At 49.0% G+C, this 22,444-nt stretch overlaps 1 protein-coding gene across 3 annotated transcripts in view; it reads left to right on the top strand.

Moving 5' to 3' along the window:
• The first annotated feature begins 5,577 nt into the window (after window positions 1-5,577).
• Window positions 5,578-22,444, top strand: part of LOC139102475 (hepatocyte nuclear factor 6) — a 79,806-nt gene continuing 62,939 nt past the window's right edge. For 2 of the 3 annotated variants that reach the window (XM_070656380.1, XM_070656382.1), the window contains exon 1: window positions 5,578-10,750. In XM_070656380.1, the coding sequence (XP_070512481.1) occupies window positions 8,845-10,750 (1,906 nt within the window). In that variant the 5' untranslated portion in view covers window positions 5,578-8,844. The remainder of the gene's footprint in view (window positions 10,751-22,444) is intronic. The other variant, XM_070656381.1, reaches the window with a different exon arrangement.

Genomic DNA, 22,444 nt, shown 5'->3' with positions numbered 1-22,444 from the left:
TCTTTTCTGTGATTAATTCTTATATGTATATTACTACTAAACCAAAGAAACATTTACACAAAAAAAAAAGAAAAAAAAAAATCTTACACAGGACACAACTTCTCGTTAATATATTTTATGAAATAAATAAATTAGTGACGAAACAAATTAAAGGACAGGAAGTCGAGCAAAATTTTCTTTAATCATTCGAAACGTATAATCTGTCTCCGGGAAGTCGTCATCTTTTTCCTTTCTTGATGGAAATGTTTATACTTACGTGTCTCAAAAGTGACTATTAAAGACTTCGAAAATTACAGAGAGTGATGGAGAAGGAGGAAGAAGGAGGAAGCGGAAAGGAGAAAGGGAGACTTTGACGTCTCTCTGATGTATCGACGCCCATGTATTACATGTATACGCGGTGCTCCAGTTACGCCAATGAGCACGCCTGCATGTCGTTTGTGTTAATTACGCGGAATAGCATATCTCCACTTTCATGTCCGATCTGACGTCTATGATCTATAAATGTTTGTAGCGATTGGTAATAAGTAATATCAGCCGGAGAGAAGATCCGTGAAACTCAAGCGCGTGTAGGTACGCGGTAAAGGTACGTGAAAATTATTTGATTGCTCAAGACGCAGATCCCTCAACCAAATCTTCGATACCTTTTATCATTTATTCAGTGCCCGTGTCTTTTATTAATTCCTAATATTTCGATGAAATTATGATTATATTATCAAATTACTCTAATAAATTTCCTTTAAACGCGGCAAGATATAACGCGAGAAGCGGTATACCTAGGTATTAATTCGATATCTCTGGCTATAATTGATATATCGTCGTTTTTTTTTTTCTTTGGCCCTACGCGAGATTCAATTTTATTCTTTTGATTTAGCCGTGAGACTTTGACGTGACACGCCCGGTTTGCTATTTTCACAAAATGACGGGACGTTTAATTATACGATCACTTTGTTGCACTACTTTCGCCGTTGGCAATCATCGTCCCCGTCGTCCAGCCGAGTCTGTAGAGTCCCATAATGCGAGCGTAATACTATGCACAGAGTGATGAAATAATTATAGATATCGATTTCCATAAAGAAAGTGTACGGCTGGACGACGACGAGGGAAACGCGAGGACGCGTTTAGCGGGTTAACATTCATGCAAAGAAAAAAATAGAGAGAGAGAGGGAGAGAGAGTGTAACAAGGAAAAACGAGTTACATCGTCAAGCGGCGACGTCATTCGTTTTATTGCAACGTCGCGTGAAATTCGTGTTAAAATCACAGGGCGGGGGGAGACAGTCGGGCACGAGTCGCCGCGTATTATCGCGATATCGAGGGAAGGCCGCGGGGCTCTTTCGGTTTAATTGCATTCCGCGGGAACGGCAAGTGAAAAGCCGATACATCGGGACCTCGTTAATTCGCAAAAATCATTCGACCCCACGGAGATCTTTTTGCGCGGATCGAATTTCGCGCGATTGCCCGGTCGCCGATCGGCCGGTGGTTTTTTGCGCTCGAAGTCGAGCCCGAGGATTCGCAAAAATTACCGTCGTTTGGGTTCGAGGACTTCCGTTCACCTGCCACCCTCCGCGACTCGTAAATCAACGTCGATTCGCATTTAAATATCGATATATAAATTCTTACTGTATATTATCTAGCCTAATCGAAGCCCGTCGATTTATTTCCGCTCGATCGAAAGGTGTACATGCAGTTCTTTTTTTTTTTTTCACAGAACGCGCGATTTATTTCAGGCATTTCAGGGAAATTGCGAGAATATCGTAAAATGGAAAAGTGGGTCGCAACATTAAAAGGGGCACGCTATTATTTATGAACGGAGATTTCGCGATGGAGGCAGTTTATATTTAGCCCGGGCGAATTTACACCCTTTACAACATCTCGCCCGTTTGATGTCTCCATTTTCGCGAGTGGACGCCTCGTCGCCGCGACGCGCGCTATTCTTTCCGGCATTAAATAGACACGAGCCGCGTGGGAGGGGGGTAACTACGTGATAACTACGTGAAGAAGTTCCCTTTGCGAATCGATCCACCGAGTTTTGCCGTTTAAACCGCTCCGCGCGGATAGAGTTCCGCCACGCCGGCGATCGAAAGCTGGATTTAAATCTCGTGACGAGCCTCGCGGTTAACGACGACGATTGCGCAGGGGGAAAGTCGATGTCGTCGTCGAAGCCTACGTAATGCCATCCGTCTGCACATCGATCTCGCACACGCGTGAATTCGTGCGGCACGCGCGCGCCTGCGTGCTACGTGCACACACGCACGCATAAGCGCATACAAACATACGTGCACGCGAGCGCGCGCGTCCACCCGCATACGAGGAACGAGGAAGAAACGCACACGTGCGCCCGAGCGTGAACGTGCAGAGGGTTCTTGGCGCGTGCACGTGTGCGTCACCCACATAGACACACACACATACATATATCGGTCGTCCCTATCGATTATTTTACCCATGTGGAACCCGCTTCGCCCCGCGCCCCGCGCCCCACTCGTGGCGTCGCGACGCCTCTCGTATAGAGCGCGATATCGACGTTACATCGCAGCTCTCACCTCCCCTATCCCCTTCTCGTCCACGGCGACGTCCCCACTTCCCGGCGTCGTGAAACTACCCCCCAGGACCGTAAAATTCTGGCATTAACGAACCCTATTATTCACGACGCTCTCGAAGAAATTAGCAGTTCGAGAAGAAATCTCGCGTTTCACAAAGTTGCGAAATACACCAGGTTCCTCAGGTGTAACTGAAACTAGAGCGATCCAATATAAGCGCCTATAAGAGACATAATCTACACTTTGATGTAAGCGATATTAGTTTATATGAATTTAAATAACAGAAATTCCAGCCGGGATTCATTACGCGCTGGCGCGCGCGACCGAGGGATTAAATAAAGGGGGAGAAAAAAAAAAAAAGAATCGCGAATCGAATTAAAAAATAAATAAATAAGTAGCGCGCTCGTGTGCGTGCGTGCGTGCGTGCGTGTGCAGAATTCGCCGGGGGAATATTACTCGGTATGAATATTACGCGCATCCCCTTTGAATATTTATTTTCCCGCGCCGGCATAATCCGCGGCGCGCTTTAATCACGCGGCGAATTTATCCGCTCTCGCGCTTTAATCCGCCGTTTCTTTTCCGTTCGACTCAGTCGCCGGATATAACCGTAACGCCGATATCGATTTCACTTCGTCGCGGACGGACGAACGGACGGATATTTCGTCTGGGAAAATATTCCCGAGGACCCTCTTCGCCGCCGTGGCCGCGTAACGTTACGTACGTTTCCCGCGTATCGCGCGGTCTTATCTAAAGCTTGAAATCGAGATACCGGCAATATGCCGCCAGTCGCCGGCGCGTTCTGTCGAAATTTCAGGCGGGAGCGCCTGGCCGGGCCTCGATCGCGGCGATCGATTGATTCTCCACGTCAAAGACAGACGCGACTTCCCGCGCAAATTTCTCTCTCCCATTCGGCCCGTTAATCGCGTTAATCGTTTTCTCAATCTGACGACATCATTAATAATTCAATTAATATGATTCGATCGGGTACCAAGATTCGACGTATCTCGAAAGTATCTTAAACACTTTTATGTCACGTTTTCTCGACATTCTTGTAAATATTAATATCGAGCTGTGAACGTTTGAAGCTTATTGGATAAAAAAAAAAAAAAATCGATTAATTTCGCGAACTTGAGTGAAAAACAAGAAGCTCTTCCGATTCATCATGGAAATTCCGCGCCGCGGAACATGGAGGGTTCCGGCAAAGTTTCCGACCTTTCCGGAGAACGCTGTACGTAAAATCGGAAACCGGCCGGAAAGGGATGACGGGGAGGGCAGTGGGTAGATGAGTGGGCGGGTGAGTCACTTGTATTGTAATTGCAGATGAATTGAATTGTAAATGGCCACCTCGGCAGGGTATCGGCGCGCTGCACCGCGGCTGCATCCGACGCGCTCCGCGATCGAACGTACGGACATAAGTCTCCTTGTGTTCCGAGGCGTCTGTACTCCTTGGCAACTACTTAGCAAACAGTCCGAGGCAGCGCAACAACGACGTCCGTGCTCGCGGCACGACTCGAGAGTCGCCGGCTGCGCAATTCCAGCGTCGCACCTACATGTCGCGATGACTCGCACACATCCTCAGATACCCCGGATTTCCTTTTAAAGGGGTGTATAGATTCACGCTCTTTATCTCCCGTCATTTACCCTGCTCTTTATGTCTCTCTTGGACGTTGATTCCACTTGAAGGACGCGAAGATGAAATTCTTTTCTGGCTGCTCTCTTTGAAGGGTCATGTCGGATTGTCGAAATGACGATCTAGAAAAAAAAAAGAAAAAAATTGTTAGTAACGCCTATTTGTGTCACATATCGATATATAGAATTTTATGTATAAAAATATAAAATTTATGTATATATTATATTTTTATAGTGTATAATATTATTTATAAATATATATTTAATTGAATATTGTAGTTTTTCTTTTTCTTTTTTAATGGCATAAGTATTGTTTATCATTATTGATACAAAACGCTCCTATATACTTTCACGAAGTGATCGAGTCTATAATATCAAGACTACGACTCGTCGAACTATAAAGTTTTACATGTACTCACACAACGTTGTGGAAAAGGTTCTAATCATTCAGCTTTTAATAAATTTATCATTAATAAATTCAATACGTGTGGTTAATGTAAAAAAATTTTAAATATTTATACAAATTGCGCTCGCTTTTAAAAAATGCCTACATCGTTATTCATTCAATCGCTCCGTTAATTTAAAAAACTATTCTACGTTTTCTCGTCCTCCCTCGCGAACAGCTCAATAGAATTAAATAAATTTTTGAGAAGATAACGCGCGCGCGCAGGTGTCAGTATAAAGATACCGTAGCGTGACAGCCCGCGGTGAGCCAGTCAATTCGACGGATCGATATCGACCTGACAATGCGCCGATAACAAACACAGCTCCGAGTGGAGGCAAATCGATCGTTCCCTGGTTGCTCGATAAATCAGACCTCGGGAGCATCGAACCCGGTTATCGATCCGAGGTGAGAGGGAAATGAAGGAAGAGATAAAAAGCGGCCGCGCGAAGCCGTACAGGAAGAGGTTCGTCTAATTGAGAAGCAACATTGCGCGTCGTTCGGGGTACCGGACGCGGTCGAGTGGTCCCTGGACTACCCCTGACTCGTTCTTCCCCCCTAACCCCCTCCCGTGCCCGCTTGTGTTTCCCTTCTTCACCCTTCATCCCCCGGAGTCGTCCCCGTTCCTCCCTTCGACCCCTGCGTATCGAGTTCGTTACAGATCCCCGTGGCGAGATCTCCACCCCTCTCTCGCCCCGCCGCGCTCTCGCAACCCCTTGTACGCCCCTCGACTTCGCCGCTCTCGTCTCGCCCCTCGTGAGAAACGAGAGAGAAAGAGGGCGAGAGAGAGGAAGAAAGAGCGAGAGCGAAAGAGAGAAAGGGAGAGAGAGAGAGAGAAAAGCACCCTCCTGCCGGAGGCTCTCGCGTAGCGTAGCATTCGCGATTTGCGCAACTCCGCACAACTCCGTGCGAGCGCGAGACGCGTTCGTTTTCTCTCCGTGTGTTCCAACAACACGACACGATTCGACCTCGTGCGCGCCTTTATCGTTCGAAACGTCCTCCTCGCGTCGCGGCGGTATCCTGCCCCCGATAGCCGAAACTCGCGCTCGCGAAACAAGAGGAACAAGAAGAAGAAATAAAAAAGGGGGATTCGTTTCTGCGCGAGAAAGTCGTCCCTTCGAGAGAAAATTTGCGTGCCGCATCGACAACCGACGGAATTCGGGAGCACGAAGACGACGCTGACGACAACGGGAGCGCCGAGGGCGCGAAGAGGGAAGAAAGGGGCGAGAGGGGAAGAAACCGAAAGACGCACACACGGAGAAGAGACAGAGAGAGAAAAAGAGAAAGGGAGAAAGAGAAAGAGGGTGCGCTTTGAAGCGTGCGCACGCGGGCGCGAAGCCGGCGACGGCAAGTCACAGATACGAAGTCCAGGATCGGCCGCGAAGTACCCTGCCCGCCGGCCCGAAGGGAGAAGTATCCGAAGGAATCGTCTCCTCTCACGCCACCCTTCGAGGTCAGGTGCGCTATCGAGCGCGCGTAAGCGTCGGGTGCGCGACTTCGACTCTGCGAAGCCGATCGATCGAAAGCGCGGCCGAAGTAGCTGACAGTTCGATTCGACGCCGTCGTGGTTTCTCGCCCTATCTCTCTCTCACGCCGCAGGAAAGAGCGGGCCGGCCATTGATCTCCGTATCGACGCCGGCCGCGACCAATCGTCGACGACCCCTCTGCTTCTCTGCCACCCCTGCCTGGTTGTGTATGTATGTGTGTACGTGGACGCGCGCGGGTTTCCGTGTGCGTGCGGATTCCGCCATCGGTGTCGCTCGATCGAGTTATCGTTTCTCGCGGATCGTTCGTTCTCGCGGCCACGGGTGGAGGACGACATCTTGAAGAGCGGATCCCGGCACGGCAGCCCGTCATCATGAACGACGCGAGCATTATCGGCGTATCGACGTCTTGATCGCGTGGAGGTGGCGAGCGAGACCAGCACCGCGACTTCGACAGCGATTTCCGCGCGCGCGCGCCTTGCACGAGATCGGCGCCTCGCGGAGAAGAACCGCGGCCTTCGTGTACCGTCATGTATCGATTCAGTGATCGACCGTGAAGATCAACGCTTCGTTAAGCAATTTGAATTAATAGCCGATCGTGGTGACAATTTTCGCGGAGGGCGGAGAGGAGGAACAAAGTCCGCAGTGCACTGGGAAAACTTGGCGCACTTGGTAGAAGTAACTTCACGCGGTGAACTATTACATTCGGCGACCTAGTTTGAGAAAAAAAGGAAGTTCTCCGAGAAGTTGACGACCGAGGTCGAAGCCAGTCTTCTCGGGAAGGGTGAGATCGCGAAGAAGACCGCCAAGTGTCGGGAACATCTCGTAAGACTTTTCCGGAGTGCGTCTTGGGTGTTGTAAAGAGCTCGAGGTGGAGGGATGTGAGAGAAGAGCTGATCGCGGTGTCGTGCACCGATCGTGCTCTGTCTGCAGGGCGAGCGGCGTTTAGTTTGAGAGGAAAGCCGACGATCGCGAATCGAATCGAGTCGTCGTCACGTCGAATCCGTAGCAGTCTCCTGGTCAGCGGCTGCACACCGTCGGGTCGAGGTCGCGCGGGACGAGACGACGGGCGCGGGTGACGCGCGAGTCGATGTTTATGCTCGAAGTATCGAGCCGCGCGCATCGAGCTACGTTGGTCACGAGGTATTGGAAAATCGATAGAAAGCTGACTGACGCCAGCGGCGGCGACGTCGGCGGCGGCGTCGTAGTTGGAGTTACTGCTGGTGGTGCTGGTGGAGGCGGCGGCGGGCGCCCATGTCACACACACACACCCTTAGTGGCGCGCCGTTGATGGTGGTGGCTTTAGCCGGCGAGTGTGACCGGCAAGGGGTCGCTTCTGTCACTTAACGCTCCTACGTACGTACGTACGAACTTATCGTCGTCGCACCCTCGCAGCCTCGACGATCCGTCGCGAGAAAAGCGTGAAAAGACGATCGTGAGAATTGACAGTCGTCGCGAGAGCTGTCACCCGGCGAGTCCGTAGTCGCGCGCGAATCATCGCGGGGGAGGATAAAAAAATCAACTATCTCGTTGTGCCAGCACCGTCTCCGGGTTTCTTCTTCACGTGGACGCGGACTCTTGTCGGCCGTGGGGAGAAAAGGCGCGAACGGGACCACTGCGCAGGTACAGCGGTAACGGCTCCGTTGACGGTGTGCTGGTGTAGTGATAGTGACAGTGGTGGTGTGTAGTGTGTGAGCAAGCAGCTCCCCTCCGTGAACGAACCGAACCGAACGAACAAACTGACACGTGGCGGGGACAGAGGGAAGAGAAAGAGAGAAGAGGAAGACAGGAGACGCGGTCGCACCTGGACCAAGGAGAGAAACTCGCGGCACGCGACCCGAAGAAGCGCGCGGGCAATAGTGACATAGTGGTAGTAGTGTAACAGGGTAGTACAGCGGACCAGGTGGCAATGATGCCGGTAGTGTAACTCGGAACACTCGGAGTAGGGACCGTTAGGGGAAGGTGAAGGGACAGAACGGAACAAGTCCCCGACAGAGGAGACGGAACGGAGGCGGGGGTGCGGGACGAAGTGCGGTAAAGTCGACCCCCTTCGTCTCGTGTTCTGGGTCCGCCATCAGCTCGCCATATATATATATATATATATATCTTTCTTTATCTCATTTTCTCACTCTCACTCTCACTCTCGTTCTCTCCTTGTCTCTTCCACCGGGAAGAGCCGGTACCGGGTGCGCTCGCACTCGGGCGCGCGAGCGCAGAGAGCGTGCGCTCTCACTCGCTCCGCACTCGCGCGGTGTCATGGGCGCACGGTGGTCATTGCGCTACCACCGGGTGCTCTCTATGCCGATCCGACGTGACGGGGGAACCTCAGCATCAGCCTCGTCGTCGTCAACGTCCGCTTGCGCGCTGTACTCGCGAAGTGGTTGCAGAGAAAATCGTGCACGTCGTCGTCTCGCGGTCGTGCGGTAATCAGTGATGACAGATCGGCGAGAAGAGTGATCGGAGCAAAAAAGCACGCAGCGGTTCTTTCGAAGAGAGAAAAAAAAAAGGAAAAAAAAAAAAAAAGGAGGCGACCGTCAACGTAAGCGAGAAAAGAGATCGCGAATTAAAAAGTATATATCGCGAGGAGAGCGGCCGAAGTTGTGGACGCGCGCGCGCGCGCGCTCGGTGTGTGTGGTGTTGCGGTGCGGTGCGATCTCTGTGCGGCGCGCGGTACGACGGAGCGACGCCGTCGGCGGCGCGCGACGGCGAAGGAGCGAGTGGCAGTGCGCCCACTACCGAACTAGATGTGCGTAAATGGAAGGTATAGGGGACATAGGCGATCATCAATCGCATAGCGAGCAATTACTGGACTCGGTCGATTCCCCGGCGGCGGTGTCTACGCATGGCCGGGGCGGTGGGGCCGGCTCGAATGGGAACTGTGTTGGAGGAGGCGGAGGCGCAGGAGGAGAAGGAGGAAGCGGTAGCGGCGGCGGCGTCGGTGGAAGCGCCGGTAGGGGTGGCGTGGTCGGAGGGGGTAGACATCACAACCACCACCACCACCATCATCATCACCATCACGGCCACCACCACCATCACCACCATCATCAACAGCAGCAGCAGCAGCATCAGCACGAGGTCGTCCACGAAACAGGGGGTGGTGGTGGTAGAAGCGGAGGCGGTGGTGGTGGTAACGGAGGAGGCAGCGTCGAGGGTATGTCTTCGTCGGCCTCTCAAAGCCCCGACATCGCGTGCGCGAGCCTACCGCTGGAACTGCTCGCGGCTGGCGCGCTCGGCGTCAAGGAGGAGCGAGACCTCGCCGCCGCGGAGGATCTGTCGTCGTCCCAGGATCCGCCGAGCGTCGGCGGTGGTGGTGGCGGTGATAGTGGTGGCGGCGGCGGCGGCGGTGGTGCTGGCGGCGGCAGCGGCAAAATCGGAGGTAACGGTGACGGTGGCGGAGGCGGCGGCGGCGAACGCGCCGTCGGCGGCGGCAACGGCAACGGCAACGGCAACGGCAACGGTGGTAACGGCGGCGGTAGTGGCAGTGGTGGTAGTAGTAGTAGTGGCGGCGGTGGCAGGCAGAGCGCGCGGGAGTCCCTGTCGGTGATCGTGCCGCCTCAGGACGTGGACGTGGACTCGCGCGACGCCGACGACTCGGAGCTCCTCACTCCGGACAAGCTAACGCCTACGTCGGGGATCAGCGTGTCGGTCGCGAGCATGATCGACGCGACGGACTTCAGGGCGATGCAGCCAGAGCCAACGTATCAGACGCTCACCTCGGTGGCCGAGAGGATGTCGCCGCCCGGTTTCAGCCCGGGCTCGTCGTACGCCACGCTGACGCCGCTGCAGCCGTTACCGCCGATCTCGACGATGAGCGACAAATTCGTTTACGGCGGTCACGCGGCCGGTGGCGTCACCGGTAGTTTTGCCGTCATGCAGAACAACGGCCTGGGTAACATCGGCCTCGGTATGGGCGGCTCGCCTTACGCGTACGACAAGCTTTCTACGATGGGCATGTCACCGCAGCACAATTATCCGTCACCGGGCGCGGGACTGCAACCGAGCCCGCTCTCGCCGCAAAGCGCGTATAGCCAGAGCGGCCTGAACTCGCCACACAAGTCGTCCGCGAGTCCGCATTACGATCCGGCTTTTCTACCGCGATTACAACAGAGCCCGGCGGCGCTTAGCCCGTCCTCGCCGCCGGCCGTTTCGGCTACGGCGAGTTTCGCGCCATCGCATCATTCCCCGCCCGGCACGCATTCGGTACCGAGCGCGGCATCGCCACCACCGACCATGCAAACTCAACTACAGCAGCAGCAGCAGCAACAGCAGCAGCAACAACAGCAGCAGCAGCAGCAGCAGCAACAGCAGCAGCAGCAGTCGATGCCCCAGCAGCAGACGATATCGCACACGCAGCACGTGCAACACACGTCAGTGGTGATGAAGACGGTGTCAGCGGCGGGCAACGGCGGCGCCGGCGAAGTCGAGGAGATCAACACGAAGGAGCTCGCGCAGCGTATCAGCGCCGAGCTCAAGAGGTACAGCATACCGCAGGCGATCTTCGCCCAGCGGGTGCTGTGCCGCAGCCAAGGTACCCTCAGCGATCTGCTGCGCAACCCGAAGCCCTGGTCCAAGCTCAAGAGCGGTCGCGAGACCTTCCGGCGGATGTGGAAGTGGCTGCAGGAGCCTGAGTTTCAGAGAATGTCGGCCTTGCGGCTAGCAGGTTAGTCGTCCACGCGTCAGAGAGAGACCCCCCCAGCCCCTCTCCCCCCGCCCCCTTACTCATCACATACACGAAACTCTTTTTCCCTCCCTACAAAAGTCACTCGAATTAAAACACTCGATCGCGACGATCCTACCTCTCTATCATGTACTTGTGTGTATCTTACAATATTTCTATAAAAAGCCTACGAGAAAAATGTCATCTTCGGTACCGATTGACGTTCTCATCATCGTCGTCATCGTCGTCGTTGTCGTCGTGTGAGTCTTTCACACACCGTAGCGCGTACGATTCACTTGTAAATTATAACACGTTTGTCTCACGCTTTACACGTGTCTCAATACTCGTCCATATTTTCGTCCTGCACGTCTCTATATCGTTCAACAATCGCGAGATTCGCTTCGTGCCGAGTCGTTCGTCGACACGTTAGTAATTTTTCAGAATTTTTCCCTAATTTTCCGAGCGAACTTTCAGGTTCGACGATAAGCTTAATTAATATCTCGCGCTTCGACGATCAATTAAAAATCATTTTCGAAAGTTAAATAATTGAGAATAAAAAAAAACGCTAAATACAACGTTAAATTTTCATTTTTAATTCTCGTCTAAGTAAACATAAAAAAAAAATGAAATATATATAGATGAAAATGTTGCGATATTACGATTCAGAATAATTATAGACATGCATTATTCACAGTACAAACATTCGAACGATTTAAAAACGTCTTAAAAGTAATTCTATAAGTTGTACCTGCCCGATGAATCATGTTATAAAAACCTTCTCGGTTCACCCTTTAAATTAAAATGAATTGCATTCTACCTGCAAGTTTCCCCTCCGGAATGGGCTTGGAAGAAAAAAAATGTTTCTCTCCGAGCTGTTTAACGTATAAAGAATCCTAAATTACATTATTCAGAAACCTGTCTGTTGAACGAAATTGAAAATTGCCAGCCGGATTGCAAAGGGATTTGCCAATTTTACTAACGAACATTAATTCATTCTGATGTCCGATAGGAAACGCGAGTACAAGGGATTTACATTTTTTATTAACACAACGGAAATCAATTTCACATGTCCGGAAATTGACTGCCCGGAGTTACTTAACGTTTGCATATGTTCCAGCAGCTTCGAATTACGTCTTTATCTACTCCTTTTTAGTTCCCGACGAATAAAATATTCACCGGCTGTTCACAAATGCAACGATCCCAAAACTCGTCATCTCCATAAAACGAAACCTCCTTAGAAAGTAGGTAGTTAAATATCGTAAGCTATTCTATTAGACGCATGAAAAATAATCGAATGTACGAACGTATAAAAACGTTTGCAGGCATAGTTCTAAACGAGAATGCAGGTATTGAAAAAAAAGAAAAAAAATGACAAAAGTATTCGTTTGCGAACGTATTATTTGTTGGAGAACGGAGAACGACGGGCCTACTCTCTCGTCGATTTAAGCGGGCCCCGATAAAATAATGACGCGGAGGATTTTCGCGGTGATTGTCGCGACGGGATAACGCCATTCGGTGATATGCGCGCGAAGGATCCGCGCGCGCGGAGAGCGGAAGCGCACACGTGGCACCCACGTGGGAGAGGCGTTCCCTTCCATATCATTCAGAGATAGACGCGCGGAATAACACTTTTCGAATTCAACATCCTTCGTCCCCGGCGCGGTGCGCGGTGCGCGACGCACGGCGTCGCGGCGCTCGTCGCGCCGCGCCGCGCGTGCAAGTATTGATCGCGCGCGGCGGTCACGCGGCCGCCGACGCCGACGCTGCCCGTTGCCGTCGACGACGACGACGACGGCGGCGGCGGGCGTCGCGGCGCAGCCGCGCGACCTCGGCCTCGCTCGGCACGGCTTCGCTTTTCCGGAGCCGCCATGTTCGCCACGCCGTCGCCGTCGCCGTCGTCCTCGTTGCCGTCGTCGTCCTTCCCACTCTCCGACCGTCCCTATCGCCCTCTTCCCTTCCCGTGGACCACCCTCTATCATCCGGCGAGAGCTGCCGCGCGGGACTCGCGATTTTCGCGTCATTCGAGTGTGATCTCCCGGCAGAGTGATCCTCTCTCGGCTCAAGCTTTTTTGTTAAATTTCATACAGATATTCTCACAGGGGAAAATATTCTTTCAAATACTTCTTTGTAGAATATTATTAGAACGTCACCTCCGCGGGGGTGAATTTTTGATATCACGTCCGAATGCCGTCGGAATTAATTCATTCGCCTTGCGCATCGAAAGTGATCCCGAACGCTCTAAATATATTTTTTGTACATATTATTTTTTGTACATATTATTTTTTGTACATATTATTTTTTGTAGTGTTGTAGAAAAATAATAAATTGAAACTGATATTCATTATGTTAATGGTTGTCAGAGACGAAAAGGGTTAACTCGCGAGCTGCGAAATATTTTGCAGTGCGAAGTGTTTTTTCTCAAACAATAGTATAAACCGCTTCGTAACCGCCGGTCTCGTTAAGAAAAATAAAAAAAAAAGCCTTCTCACCCTTTTCGCATCTTTCACTTTCTCTCTCTTTCTCTCTGTCTCTCTCTCTCACTCCCCTTGTTTTCTCTCCTTTTTCCGTCACTCCTTTGCGCGCCTACCGAGGCATGCAGATAATGTCGAGAAAAGGGACTACCTCTACGTTACTGTTCCACCGGTAGCCCCTCGTGATACGAAACTCTCTTAGGGTCGTGAAAAAGGCCGGTGGGGAGCGAAGAAAAGGCGCGGCAAGGCACGGGAGTAAAGGGTTCGCTGGGAGGAGACAATACTGAAGAAGAAGACGAAGGGTCGATTCAGTACTCTTCAGATTAGAGCCTCTCCTGCTATTGTTTCCCACGTGTCTCTCTCTATTTCTCTATCTATTTCTCCCTTGCTTCTCTTTCTCCTCCCTTTTCCTCTCTCGCGAAAACCTGTCTCCTCGAAATGCGTTCGCAGATCCGTACGGACCGACACTTGACGCGCAAAATTTAATTCGCTGCAAATCGATCGGGAACGAGTAAGGTATAATTGCGACCGCGCGATCTTTAAAAAAAACATAATCAAGAGATTTGACGACATATCTTCGGAAGATTAAAAATTATATTTGATCCATTGAAATCGGAAATCAAATTCGAAAAGTAACGTCGACCCGCACGCCCTATCGGGGTTTGAGTTAAAATCGAAATTTGAATTACGTAAAGTCGTGAGAAAGAAACCGATAAATTTCTGCCGGCCTGATTTGCTGGCCTCGCGTGGGGAAATGAGTTTCTCAAGGGGAATGTCTGCGGAACGCCTTGCCGGGTCTTCCAGGAAGCGGCTCTAAACAGACGATGAATAATTCGCTCGGCCGTTAAAACGGCAATCAATCGGGCGAGCATAACGTTGCACTTTTATAAATTGCCTTTATTATGCCGCTGCTATTGTTGTTCGTGCTCGAATTCATCTGGTAATGACTATAGGTACGTGTGCCTCGTTGCTGCATGTCATTTGCGTTTAATTGCGTCCACCGTTATCGTCGCTATCGATCGTCACGCGCGGGAGGGGTCAGGTGCATTAGTTGCAGCGAGCTCCTCGTGTCTTTCTATTTACTTTCGCCAGATGCATCCCCATGTGCAATATTCCTAAGCCGGCTAGATGATTTACGAACGTTCATTTCGCGACTCTCGTTCGGATTACGTCTCCGCGCGATTATCGTTTTTGGAGATCGCGCTAAACTTCTTTTTTTTTTTTCTTTTTTTTTTCTCTCTTCTTTTAAACTTGTATTAGTTATCTTTGCCCGCTTGAACGATCCGTTATACGATTCCGATCTAAATTTACAGGGAATCGGGCCGCTAAACCCGGTGAATTCCAAAACGAATTTTCGAGCCAATGATCCAAATTTGTATTAAATATTACGAAAGTCGTCGCGATGAGACGCGAGATTCTCGCCGAATTTTGAGGCTAACGCGTGCGATAAATGCAGACACATCGCGCATAATTAATACCGTCTTTCCTCAACGTCAACGCTCGACATCGCGCGCGGTAGGGTCTTACATCGGTCCGCCACACACGTGTCTTCTTACACGCACTGGACGCAATAGGGAGGGAAAAAAACAAGAAAGAAAGAAAGAAAGAAAGAAAAAAGAATCGATACGGCTGTGTCGTTTCCCTGTCTCGCGGAACTTATCACGGAGTTACATCGCGCTACTGCGAGCCATGCTTACGTTTTTAACAGCGCGATCAATACCGGGATGCCGTCCTCATAAACGCGAATTTTTGAGTTCTTAAGTTCCCAAGATCGAAGGTAGAACTCGCTTGGCGCTGGTTTAGCGCGAGAGAACTTTGTCCGCACACTTCTATTTTCTGCTTTAAATAAAGTTGGGAGTCTGTAGTTGGTCAGAAAAGACTCGGGGAAGTTTTTCCTTTAGATGGCAAAGATACATACGCCGAGCCCCAGCGACTAATTTCATTAATAGGAATTACTTTGAAAACTGTAATTCTTACTTCGATTTTACGCGATAAAAGCGACGAGCTTTATTAGCGGTCCGGCAATTTTAATTCCGCCTGCGAAATCAAGATAAACGAGTCCAATTTAGTTTCGGCCTTGATTTAAAAACGCAATCGCCGTATCATTCATGTGTCGTCATTTTACACGTATATAATATTGCGACAAGTGAACGAAATCATTTCGGCGGTAGAAATACGCCGGGCGGCCTCACGTGTGAGTCGGAAACCTTATGAAAACTCCCTAAGTAAGATTGCGATTTGTTCGGGAAAGAATCGTCGGGAAAATCAAGCCCATCGCAAATTGACTTTCGCCTCAGCTCTCGTAACGTAATTATTCACACGAGGTCTTTATTACCGTGCCACACGATATCGCGAAATTGGGCGCTATCTCGCGCGTTCCTCGACTCGATTTAACGATGGAAATTTCGTTTCGCGCCGAATTTACGGCGGGCGAAATAGCACGCCTCGTTTACAATTTTACAGTTCCACTCGGGCTGAGAGCCCGGCGATCGCCGGTTAATTAAGCAGGCTCGAGACACCGCTTACCTCCCTTTCACTCCTACGCCCTAACGCGCGTCACGGGGCGGTGAAATGACGTGTTCTCGCGCGGCCGTGCGGTTTCCACGGTGTTGTCGCGCAGCACGCGCCGAAACGCGACACCCGGCGGTGTGGAGAGGCCCTATGCGTGCTCACATGTCGGGCATAGCACAAATTCGCTCCTGCGTGTCCCGCGTGCCCGTCGTCGTTCCTACGGGATGTCCCGTCGGCTCGCGGAGAACGCGCGCTCCCGCCCTCGCTGTCCTCGCCCCCGTTGCGCTTCTCGTCCCGTCCGTCCTCAGTTCCCGCGCTTTTAATCCCCAAGAAAATTTTTGACACATGTCGGCACTTTTTATTAAAGGACGAGGACACCGCCAGAAAAGCAAGAGCTAAATCGAGTTTATTGATAAATTTATTTTTAAAGCGACACTCGAGTCGACAGACCAGTTCGCTGGAAACAGGCGTTCTCGCCATCTCCCCCCCCCCCTGCCGAGAAGGGGGATTAAAATTGAGTGCCCCGGCCCGTTAAAACCTCATTCCGCGCGTTTAGAATTTGACGAGGGCACGAAAGCCTCAGTTTCTATCCCCGGGTCTTCCTAAGTGTCCCGAGTTCTCGCGGAGTTCTGGATCTTAATTCTTATCCGCTCCCAAACGTTCGTGCTGCTACCCGGCCATCTAGACGAATTTGTCAATTTCGCACCCTCTTAAATCTCGATTCTTAATCCGGCGAAGTACTGTTCTCCGGAGTTTTAAGTTTCTTTAATTTTTATTATTTTATTTTATTCTTTATTTTAATGTACCTCTAAGAAATGCCAGATTCCCGTAATTCAAATTTAAAGAACTCCGGAGGTCGAGGGTTTTTCTTTCACGCGTGAATGCGAGATAAATTGATATTGTTTCAGTTTTTTTTACCGCAAACCAAGAGCCGGTTTTTCGAGATCGATCCGTTTTTTTTTTTTTTTTTTTTTTCAAAGGAAGAGGTCATTCACGAAAACGCACGCGTCTATCGAAGCGACGAGAGGAAGGGGAATCAAGGTGCAGATGTCACATCAATGAACACCTTTCGTCGTACAGCTGTTACGCTATGCGAGAGCCGATAGAACGCAACCGTGCCTTTTATGCCTCATGTAAACTGTTCCGCTGGCTCGTGACGACTCACCGCGTATCTCAAGCGTGTAGAGAGCAGATTATGTATAAAAAAAAAAAATAAAATAAAATAGAAACACACCTACATATTTATTATTCGAAAATATGATAACTGACATCGTGAGCAGACTCTCATCTAATTAGCTTCGCGAGACATATAATCTTATTTATTATACGACAGTTTCGCGCTTTTTAAACGGCAGACATTATCCTGCAAAGTTTAAAAAAAACATTCTGTCAAGCGTTGATACATTACATTACTTCGACCGCGATATACGAGTCATTAAGGAAACCCAATTCAGCATAAAAATAATAAATGTTACAAAAAAAATGAACAAAGAGTGAAATAGATATACGTGTAAAATAAAAAAAAAAAATAAAAAATAGCGCGACGTTTCACGCGAAAAAAGAATAAAAAATCGTAATGCCGATATTAGTCGAATGAAATCAGTGGGACAAACATAGATCGCGGTTATTATTCGCGCGGAAGGCTTTCCATTTCGCTTTAGGACGCGGCAATTGCGCGCCGTAATTCGGCTCGCGAGGAATTTCGGCAGATGCGCGAGGGAAAATAGGACAAGATCGCCCGCATGCCGTCCGCGACTCTAAAACGAGGCCTCTGGTCGGTGGAAACGTCGCTTTTTCTCGCGCTCGCGTTCCGTCAGGGCCGTGGCCCACAAAAGAAAGTACATATCTAAGCGGTGAAAGTGAAGACTTAAAAAAAAGCAACAACTGCACTCGAGACCTTAAACAATCGCCTAAGCACCGCTGAAAGTTCCGTACGGTTGAAATTTTCAAGGCTTCCGCGCACACTTTTGCGTTACACACGACGTATAACACATACGGAGATCAATCGGAGTCCTTTATTTCTATTGCAGAATAAAAATAAAAGATTAGTAGATTTTCTTGCGTCTATGCTGCTGCACGTTATGTGAAATTGCTTGCGTTCCCGGCCTGAGTCTCAAGTTTTGCGGTTTGTGAGCCACGGCCTTTATACGTCTCGCCCGAGGGAGATGCGGACCGCGCTCGGTATTGCGTCGTCGGAAGACTCGATGGAAGGTAGCTTCTGCACGCGGAGACGCGGGGACGAACGGCTCGGGCTTGAGTTTCAAGTAGATCATTGATAAACGAAAGGTGACACTGGTATGTTTTGTGATAAGCGCACCGCTCTCCTGGAACGACGCCTCTTAATCGCGGTGACGACGTCGCACGCGAGCGAATATATTTTCATCAGCCGCGAATTCAGCCAGCGGAGTTAATTGGGAAAGCTCACTTGAGGGAAACTACGTACGTTTTTATTATCTTCTTTTTTTTTACCGAGCTAGCGACTGAGAATTATTTCCAAAAATCGTTTTAAATTAACCTCTCTCTTTATTTATGAACGCGAGGGCGAAAATAAATTCTCGATTAACTCTTATTGTTTTAATTCTGAAAAAAAATTGTGATTTCGTAAAAAAATACGTTTGGCCTGTGAGAATAAGCGTCCGACTTCTTGGAATAAAGATATGTAATTATTTTGCGGGAAGTTAGAAACTTAAATATATAAAGTTGTCTCGCTGTAAAGCGGTATTTAAATAAACGCAAGAAACTATCTAGAAAAGTAATGCTACTAATATATCCGTATAAAGGTCCGTTTTTGACTATTTAAAAACTATTATGTTGAAAACAGATACGAAACTCAAGCGGTACTGGAATTAGAAAGGGATTCAAGTAATTATAGTTCGAAAGAGCTTAGAGCTCTTGTTTTACGGGCTAAAGATGGAAAAGGCCGTAGACGGAAAAGCGTAGCACTGGCACCGTGCGACGATTAAATATTGATAATCGTTTGACTATTATCGTAGCTTCGAAAGTAGCACATCCTGCTTTTTGGCGTACGTATTTCCGGAAAGTTTCCGGACGAATTTCTCGGATACCGCTTCCACCGGCTGACTCATCCACCACGTCACGAATGCGATATATACGGGGTGCTCGGGTTCTATCGCGAATTAAGGTTTCGCGTAGATTCGAGCTCTGCGTGTATGGCCGAGCCTTTTCAAAAATGTCTCAAAGTCGCATATTTCACCGGTCTGCGCGTCAATAAAAGATCCTCGGACGGGCCCGTTGGCTGACATTGAATTCGCCGGAGATAAAAATCCGAGAGATAAGATCCCGCCCCGTACTGTCGAAATCAATCCGCTCTCGGGGCACTTTAACTTGCGGTGATGTACCGGCGGCTCGCACCCACGTTTCAATATCGAGAGAAATTTGTGCCGCGATTCTTATGCGACCGTGAGGCAAGTTTCGCACGGGACACCCCGTATATGTATGTAGGCCGCACACAATGCACGCCACCACGGAGTCTCTCTTTCTCTCTCCGCCGCGCTCACCCCGGCTCGCGGGACCCCGTCTCTCTTTCTTCCACCGCTATACCTCCGTTCTCCATCACGTAGACGTAGTAGAAGCAGGGTGGCTCTCAGTGGGAACCGGCTTTCTGTTGTACGACGCATACACACTGTAGTTTGCAACTGTTACGTACGTGTCCCGCGTACGTACAGGGTGGTACGGAACGAGAGCGAGCGAGAGAGGGGGAGGGACGACACTCCGTGAGAAAAGGAAATTCGGAGGCGGATAGTGGCACGCGGTGAATTCTTCGAGAAGTGTCCGCCATATTTTCACTCCATTTCCTACTGATATTCTTTTCTCTTTGCAGAAATCGAACTCGGGACTTAATTACTACGGCGCGCGATAAGATAAAAAGCCGTTTTAGAATTGTTCAAGAATTAAGGATCGATCGCGGTGGCCGGCAAGCCGCTCGGGTGTAAAGATCGCTCAAAGATATCGGCGAGTGAGACGATTTATCGCGCGGGCTCGGCGCTTCTGGGAACGAAACGGTACATCGATTTACGGTTGTTTTGACACACATGCCTTCGGAACACATTAAACTCAACGACGAATTAGCGCTAAATATGGAAATCTGGATCGAAAGCGGCAAAAATAACCGTCTATAATATTAATGCGTAATATTGGGAGCAATCCCCTGTAAATCACATCGGCACATTTAATTATTTAATTACACAAATATAAAATATTCCTCATGACTTTTGAGAGGTTGCAAAAAGGTGATTATAATTTCCATAAATAAATCCTGCAACGTCCTACAAATGTCGAAACGTTATCCAAAGAAAAAAAAAAAAAAATTAAGAATTAAAAAAAAAAATGTAACGAATCAATCTCATGAATACTTATCGTATTATTAAAACCACCCGCGCGAAGATCGCGAGCGAACGATTACGACGAAAGGAAAAGACGAAACGAGCTCTCGTTCGTTTTCCCGCACTTTCCCGGATCTCTGGTGGCTTTTATTAATTCTGTGTTTCTCTCTCTTGGTATTCCCCCGTGAAAGGTTTTTTTTGCAAGATGATTCGCAACTTTTACGCTCTCTCGAAAAAATAAAAAAAAGAAGTCGCGAGAGAAAGGCACTCCTCCTGATGATTGACAATGTTTCGTGATTTCGTTTCACTTTCGTTCTTCGTTCTCGAATCTGTGTGGCCCTCTTCTACGTTCTCCTCATCCTCTGTGCCTGTATAATTTTGCAAACAGTCTTCCTTCGTCGTCGTCGTCGTCTGAAGACTATCATCGACGGGACGCCAACACGGAAGATACCAGCTGAGAATCTCGAAAGTAGAAAAAGAGAACTGCGAGAGCGCAGCGTCGATTCGATCTCCATCCGAGAAAGAGCCGGTCCCCGTTCGTGCGCGAAAATGTAAATGTCTCGACCTAACCAAACGGATAGACAAACGCACCACGAAGGACTCCGCGAGTTCCGCCTTTACCGTTTCCTCGCCTTCGATCGAGGATGCGCCCGCGAGAAAGAAAGACCGCGCGCCTCGCAGGGCGCGAGGACCGTTCCCGCCCGCGTTGCAACCAAGCATTTCAATCTCGAGTCGCCAAAACAAGCCGATCCTTGCAAAAAGAACGTTTCGTCACTTTCCACGAACGAGCGAAACAATAACTTGCCAAGGAAAGCGACAAAAGATTTTAAGGAAAAATTAAACGATTTTTCGTCAAAATTTGTCAGATAGAAAAAGAATGATAATTTTTAAAACATTATAGCATTTTTAAATACATTTTATCGTCAAAACCTTTCGTACTTTTCGACATATTTCGCGAAACGGCAAATCTGCTGTAATTACTAATTACACAACGAGATAATTAGCAATCGTAACAATTACGGTGAAAAATCTTTTCATCCTTTTGACACGCTCCTCCATTCTGTAACAGACGCTCTTTTTGCAAAAAGTCGCGCGCGCGCGGGAACTCCTCTCGCATCCTGTATATTTCGCTGCGATTGAACGCTAAATTTAGTTGGTTTTCCCCCCCTGTTGTTTCGTTTTCTGTTTTACCAGGGATAACAGCCTACGACCTCGAATCACTTCCCTCTATCCTACAGTCCCGTTTTTTCCCAAATATATATATTTTTTTTTAGACACTTAAACGCTTGGAATTCGTAGAAATCGACGTGGCGGTATCTTTGACGATCGAATTTTTCGCAACTCCTCTGATCAACGATTCAAGCGCGATTTTGAAATTGACGTTTCAATAGAAATATGAGACAACTGCCGTGCTTTTGAAAGCCCGGCGTAAGCGTCGGGATAGCAATTTATAAAAAATATAGTAAAAGATTTACGAAGGCTATCGTCAGTTTTTAATTTTAATAATTTTTTTTTTCTTTCTTTTTCTTTTTTTTATTTTTTATTTTTTTAAAGCAAAAGAATTAAAATCGCGATGTCTCAAATTTCTATGCTATCTGATATTCCCGACTTCACCGGCGTGCCAACAAGGATGATTGATCGGCTCGGCGAAGATACCGCTACCGTTAACCACATTTTAGTTACTTTAGTTTTATCATAAGTTACGTGAGTCAATGTGTGCCGCCCCGTTTTATGTTATATGATTTCTTTCTTAAAGTGTGCTTTTCCGTTTTTGTGATCTTGCCGTTTCTGTTTCGTTGAGCAAGAGGAGGACGAAGCAAGCGCACATGTGGGTTCAATCTTAACGAAATGGAGCGCGGAATTTTCGTTACGCTCGGAAACAATATCGTCGCCATCGTGAATTTTTTAATTCGATAGTTGTCATCGTGCTCGACTCGAGCTTACCTCCGCGCCGTTCCTTTCCTAGCTCGCAAAACCGCGCCGCGGCTTCCAATTCGCGCACTCGGGAACAGTGAAACCCGACGCTTTTCCCGTGCTTTTAATTTATTAATTAAACTTTCGTTCGTAGAGTTCAAAATTCTTGAGTCTTTCAAATGGTTAACGAGTCTTCGGATTTTTCGGCTTTTTCGGCGCTTTTTGAGCACGCGGCGATTTACAACTCCGTTAAATTCTCGTAATCGCGCAGTCTCTTTAGATTCACTTTGAGATGCTTTGTTTCAATTAAATTGGACCTTGTTTTATTTACATCGTACCGTTTAGCCTCCCGCGTTTCGGGCCACCGGAGGTCCGCGGGGAAATGGTTCCTTTGACAATTTAATACGTAAACGATCGCCTAGCTTGATCCCGAGATCCGCAAATGCGAGCGAGGGCAG

This window comes from Cardiocondyla obscurior, linkage group LG05 (genome assembly GCF_019399895.1).
Source record: "Cardiocondyla obscurior isolate alpha-2009 linkage group LG05, Cobs3.1, whole genome shotgun sequence".
NCBI classification, from domain to species: Eukaryota; Metazoa; Arthropoda; class Insecta; order Hymenoptera; family Formicidae; genus Cardiocondyla; species Cardiocondyla obscurior.
The sequence above is the reverse complement of the archived record's forward strand: the minus strand, read 5'-3'. Positions and strand labels throughout refer to the sequence as shown.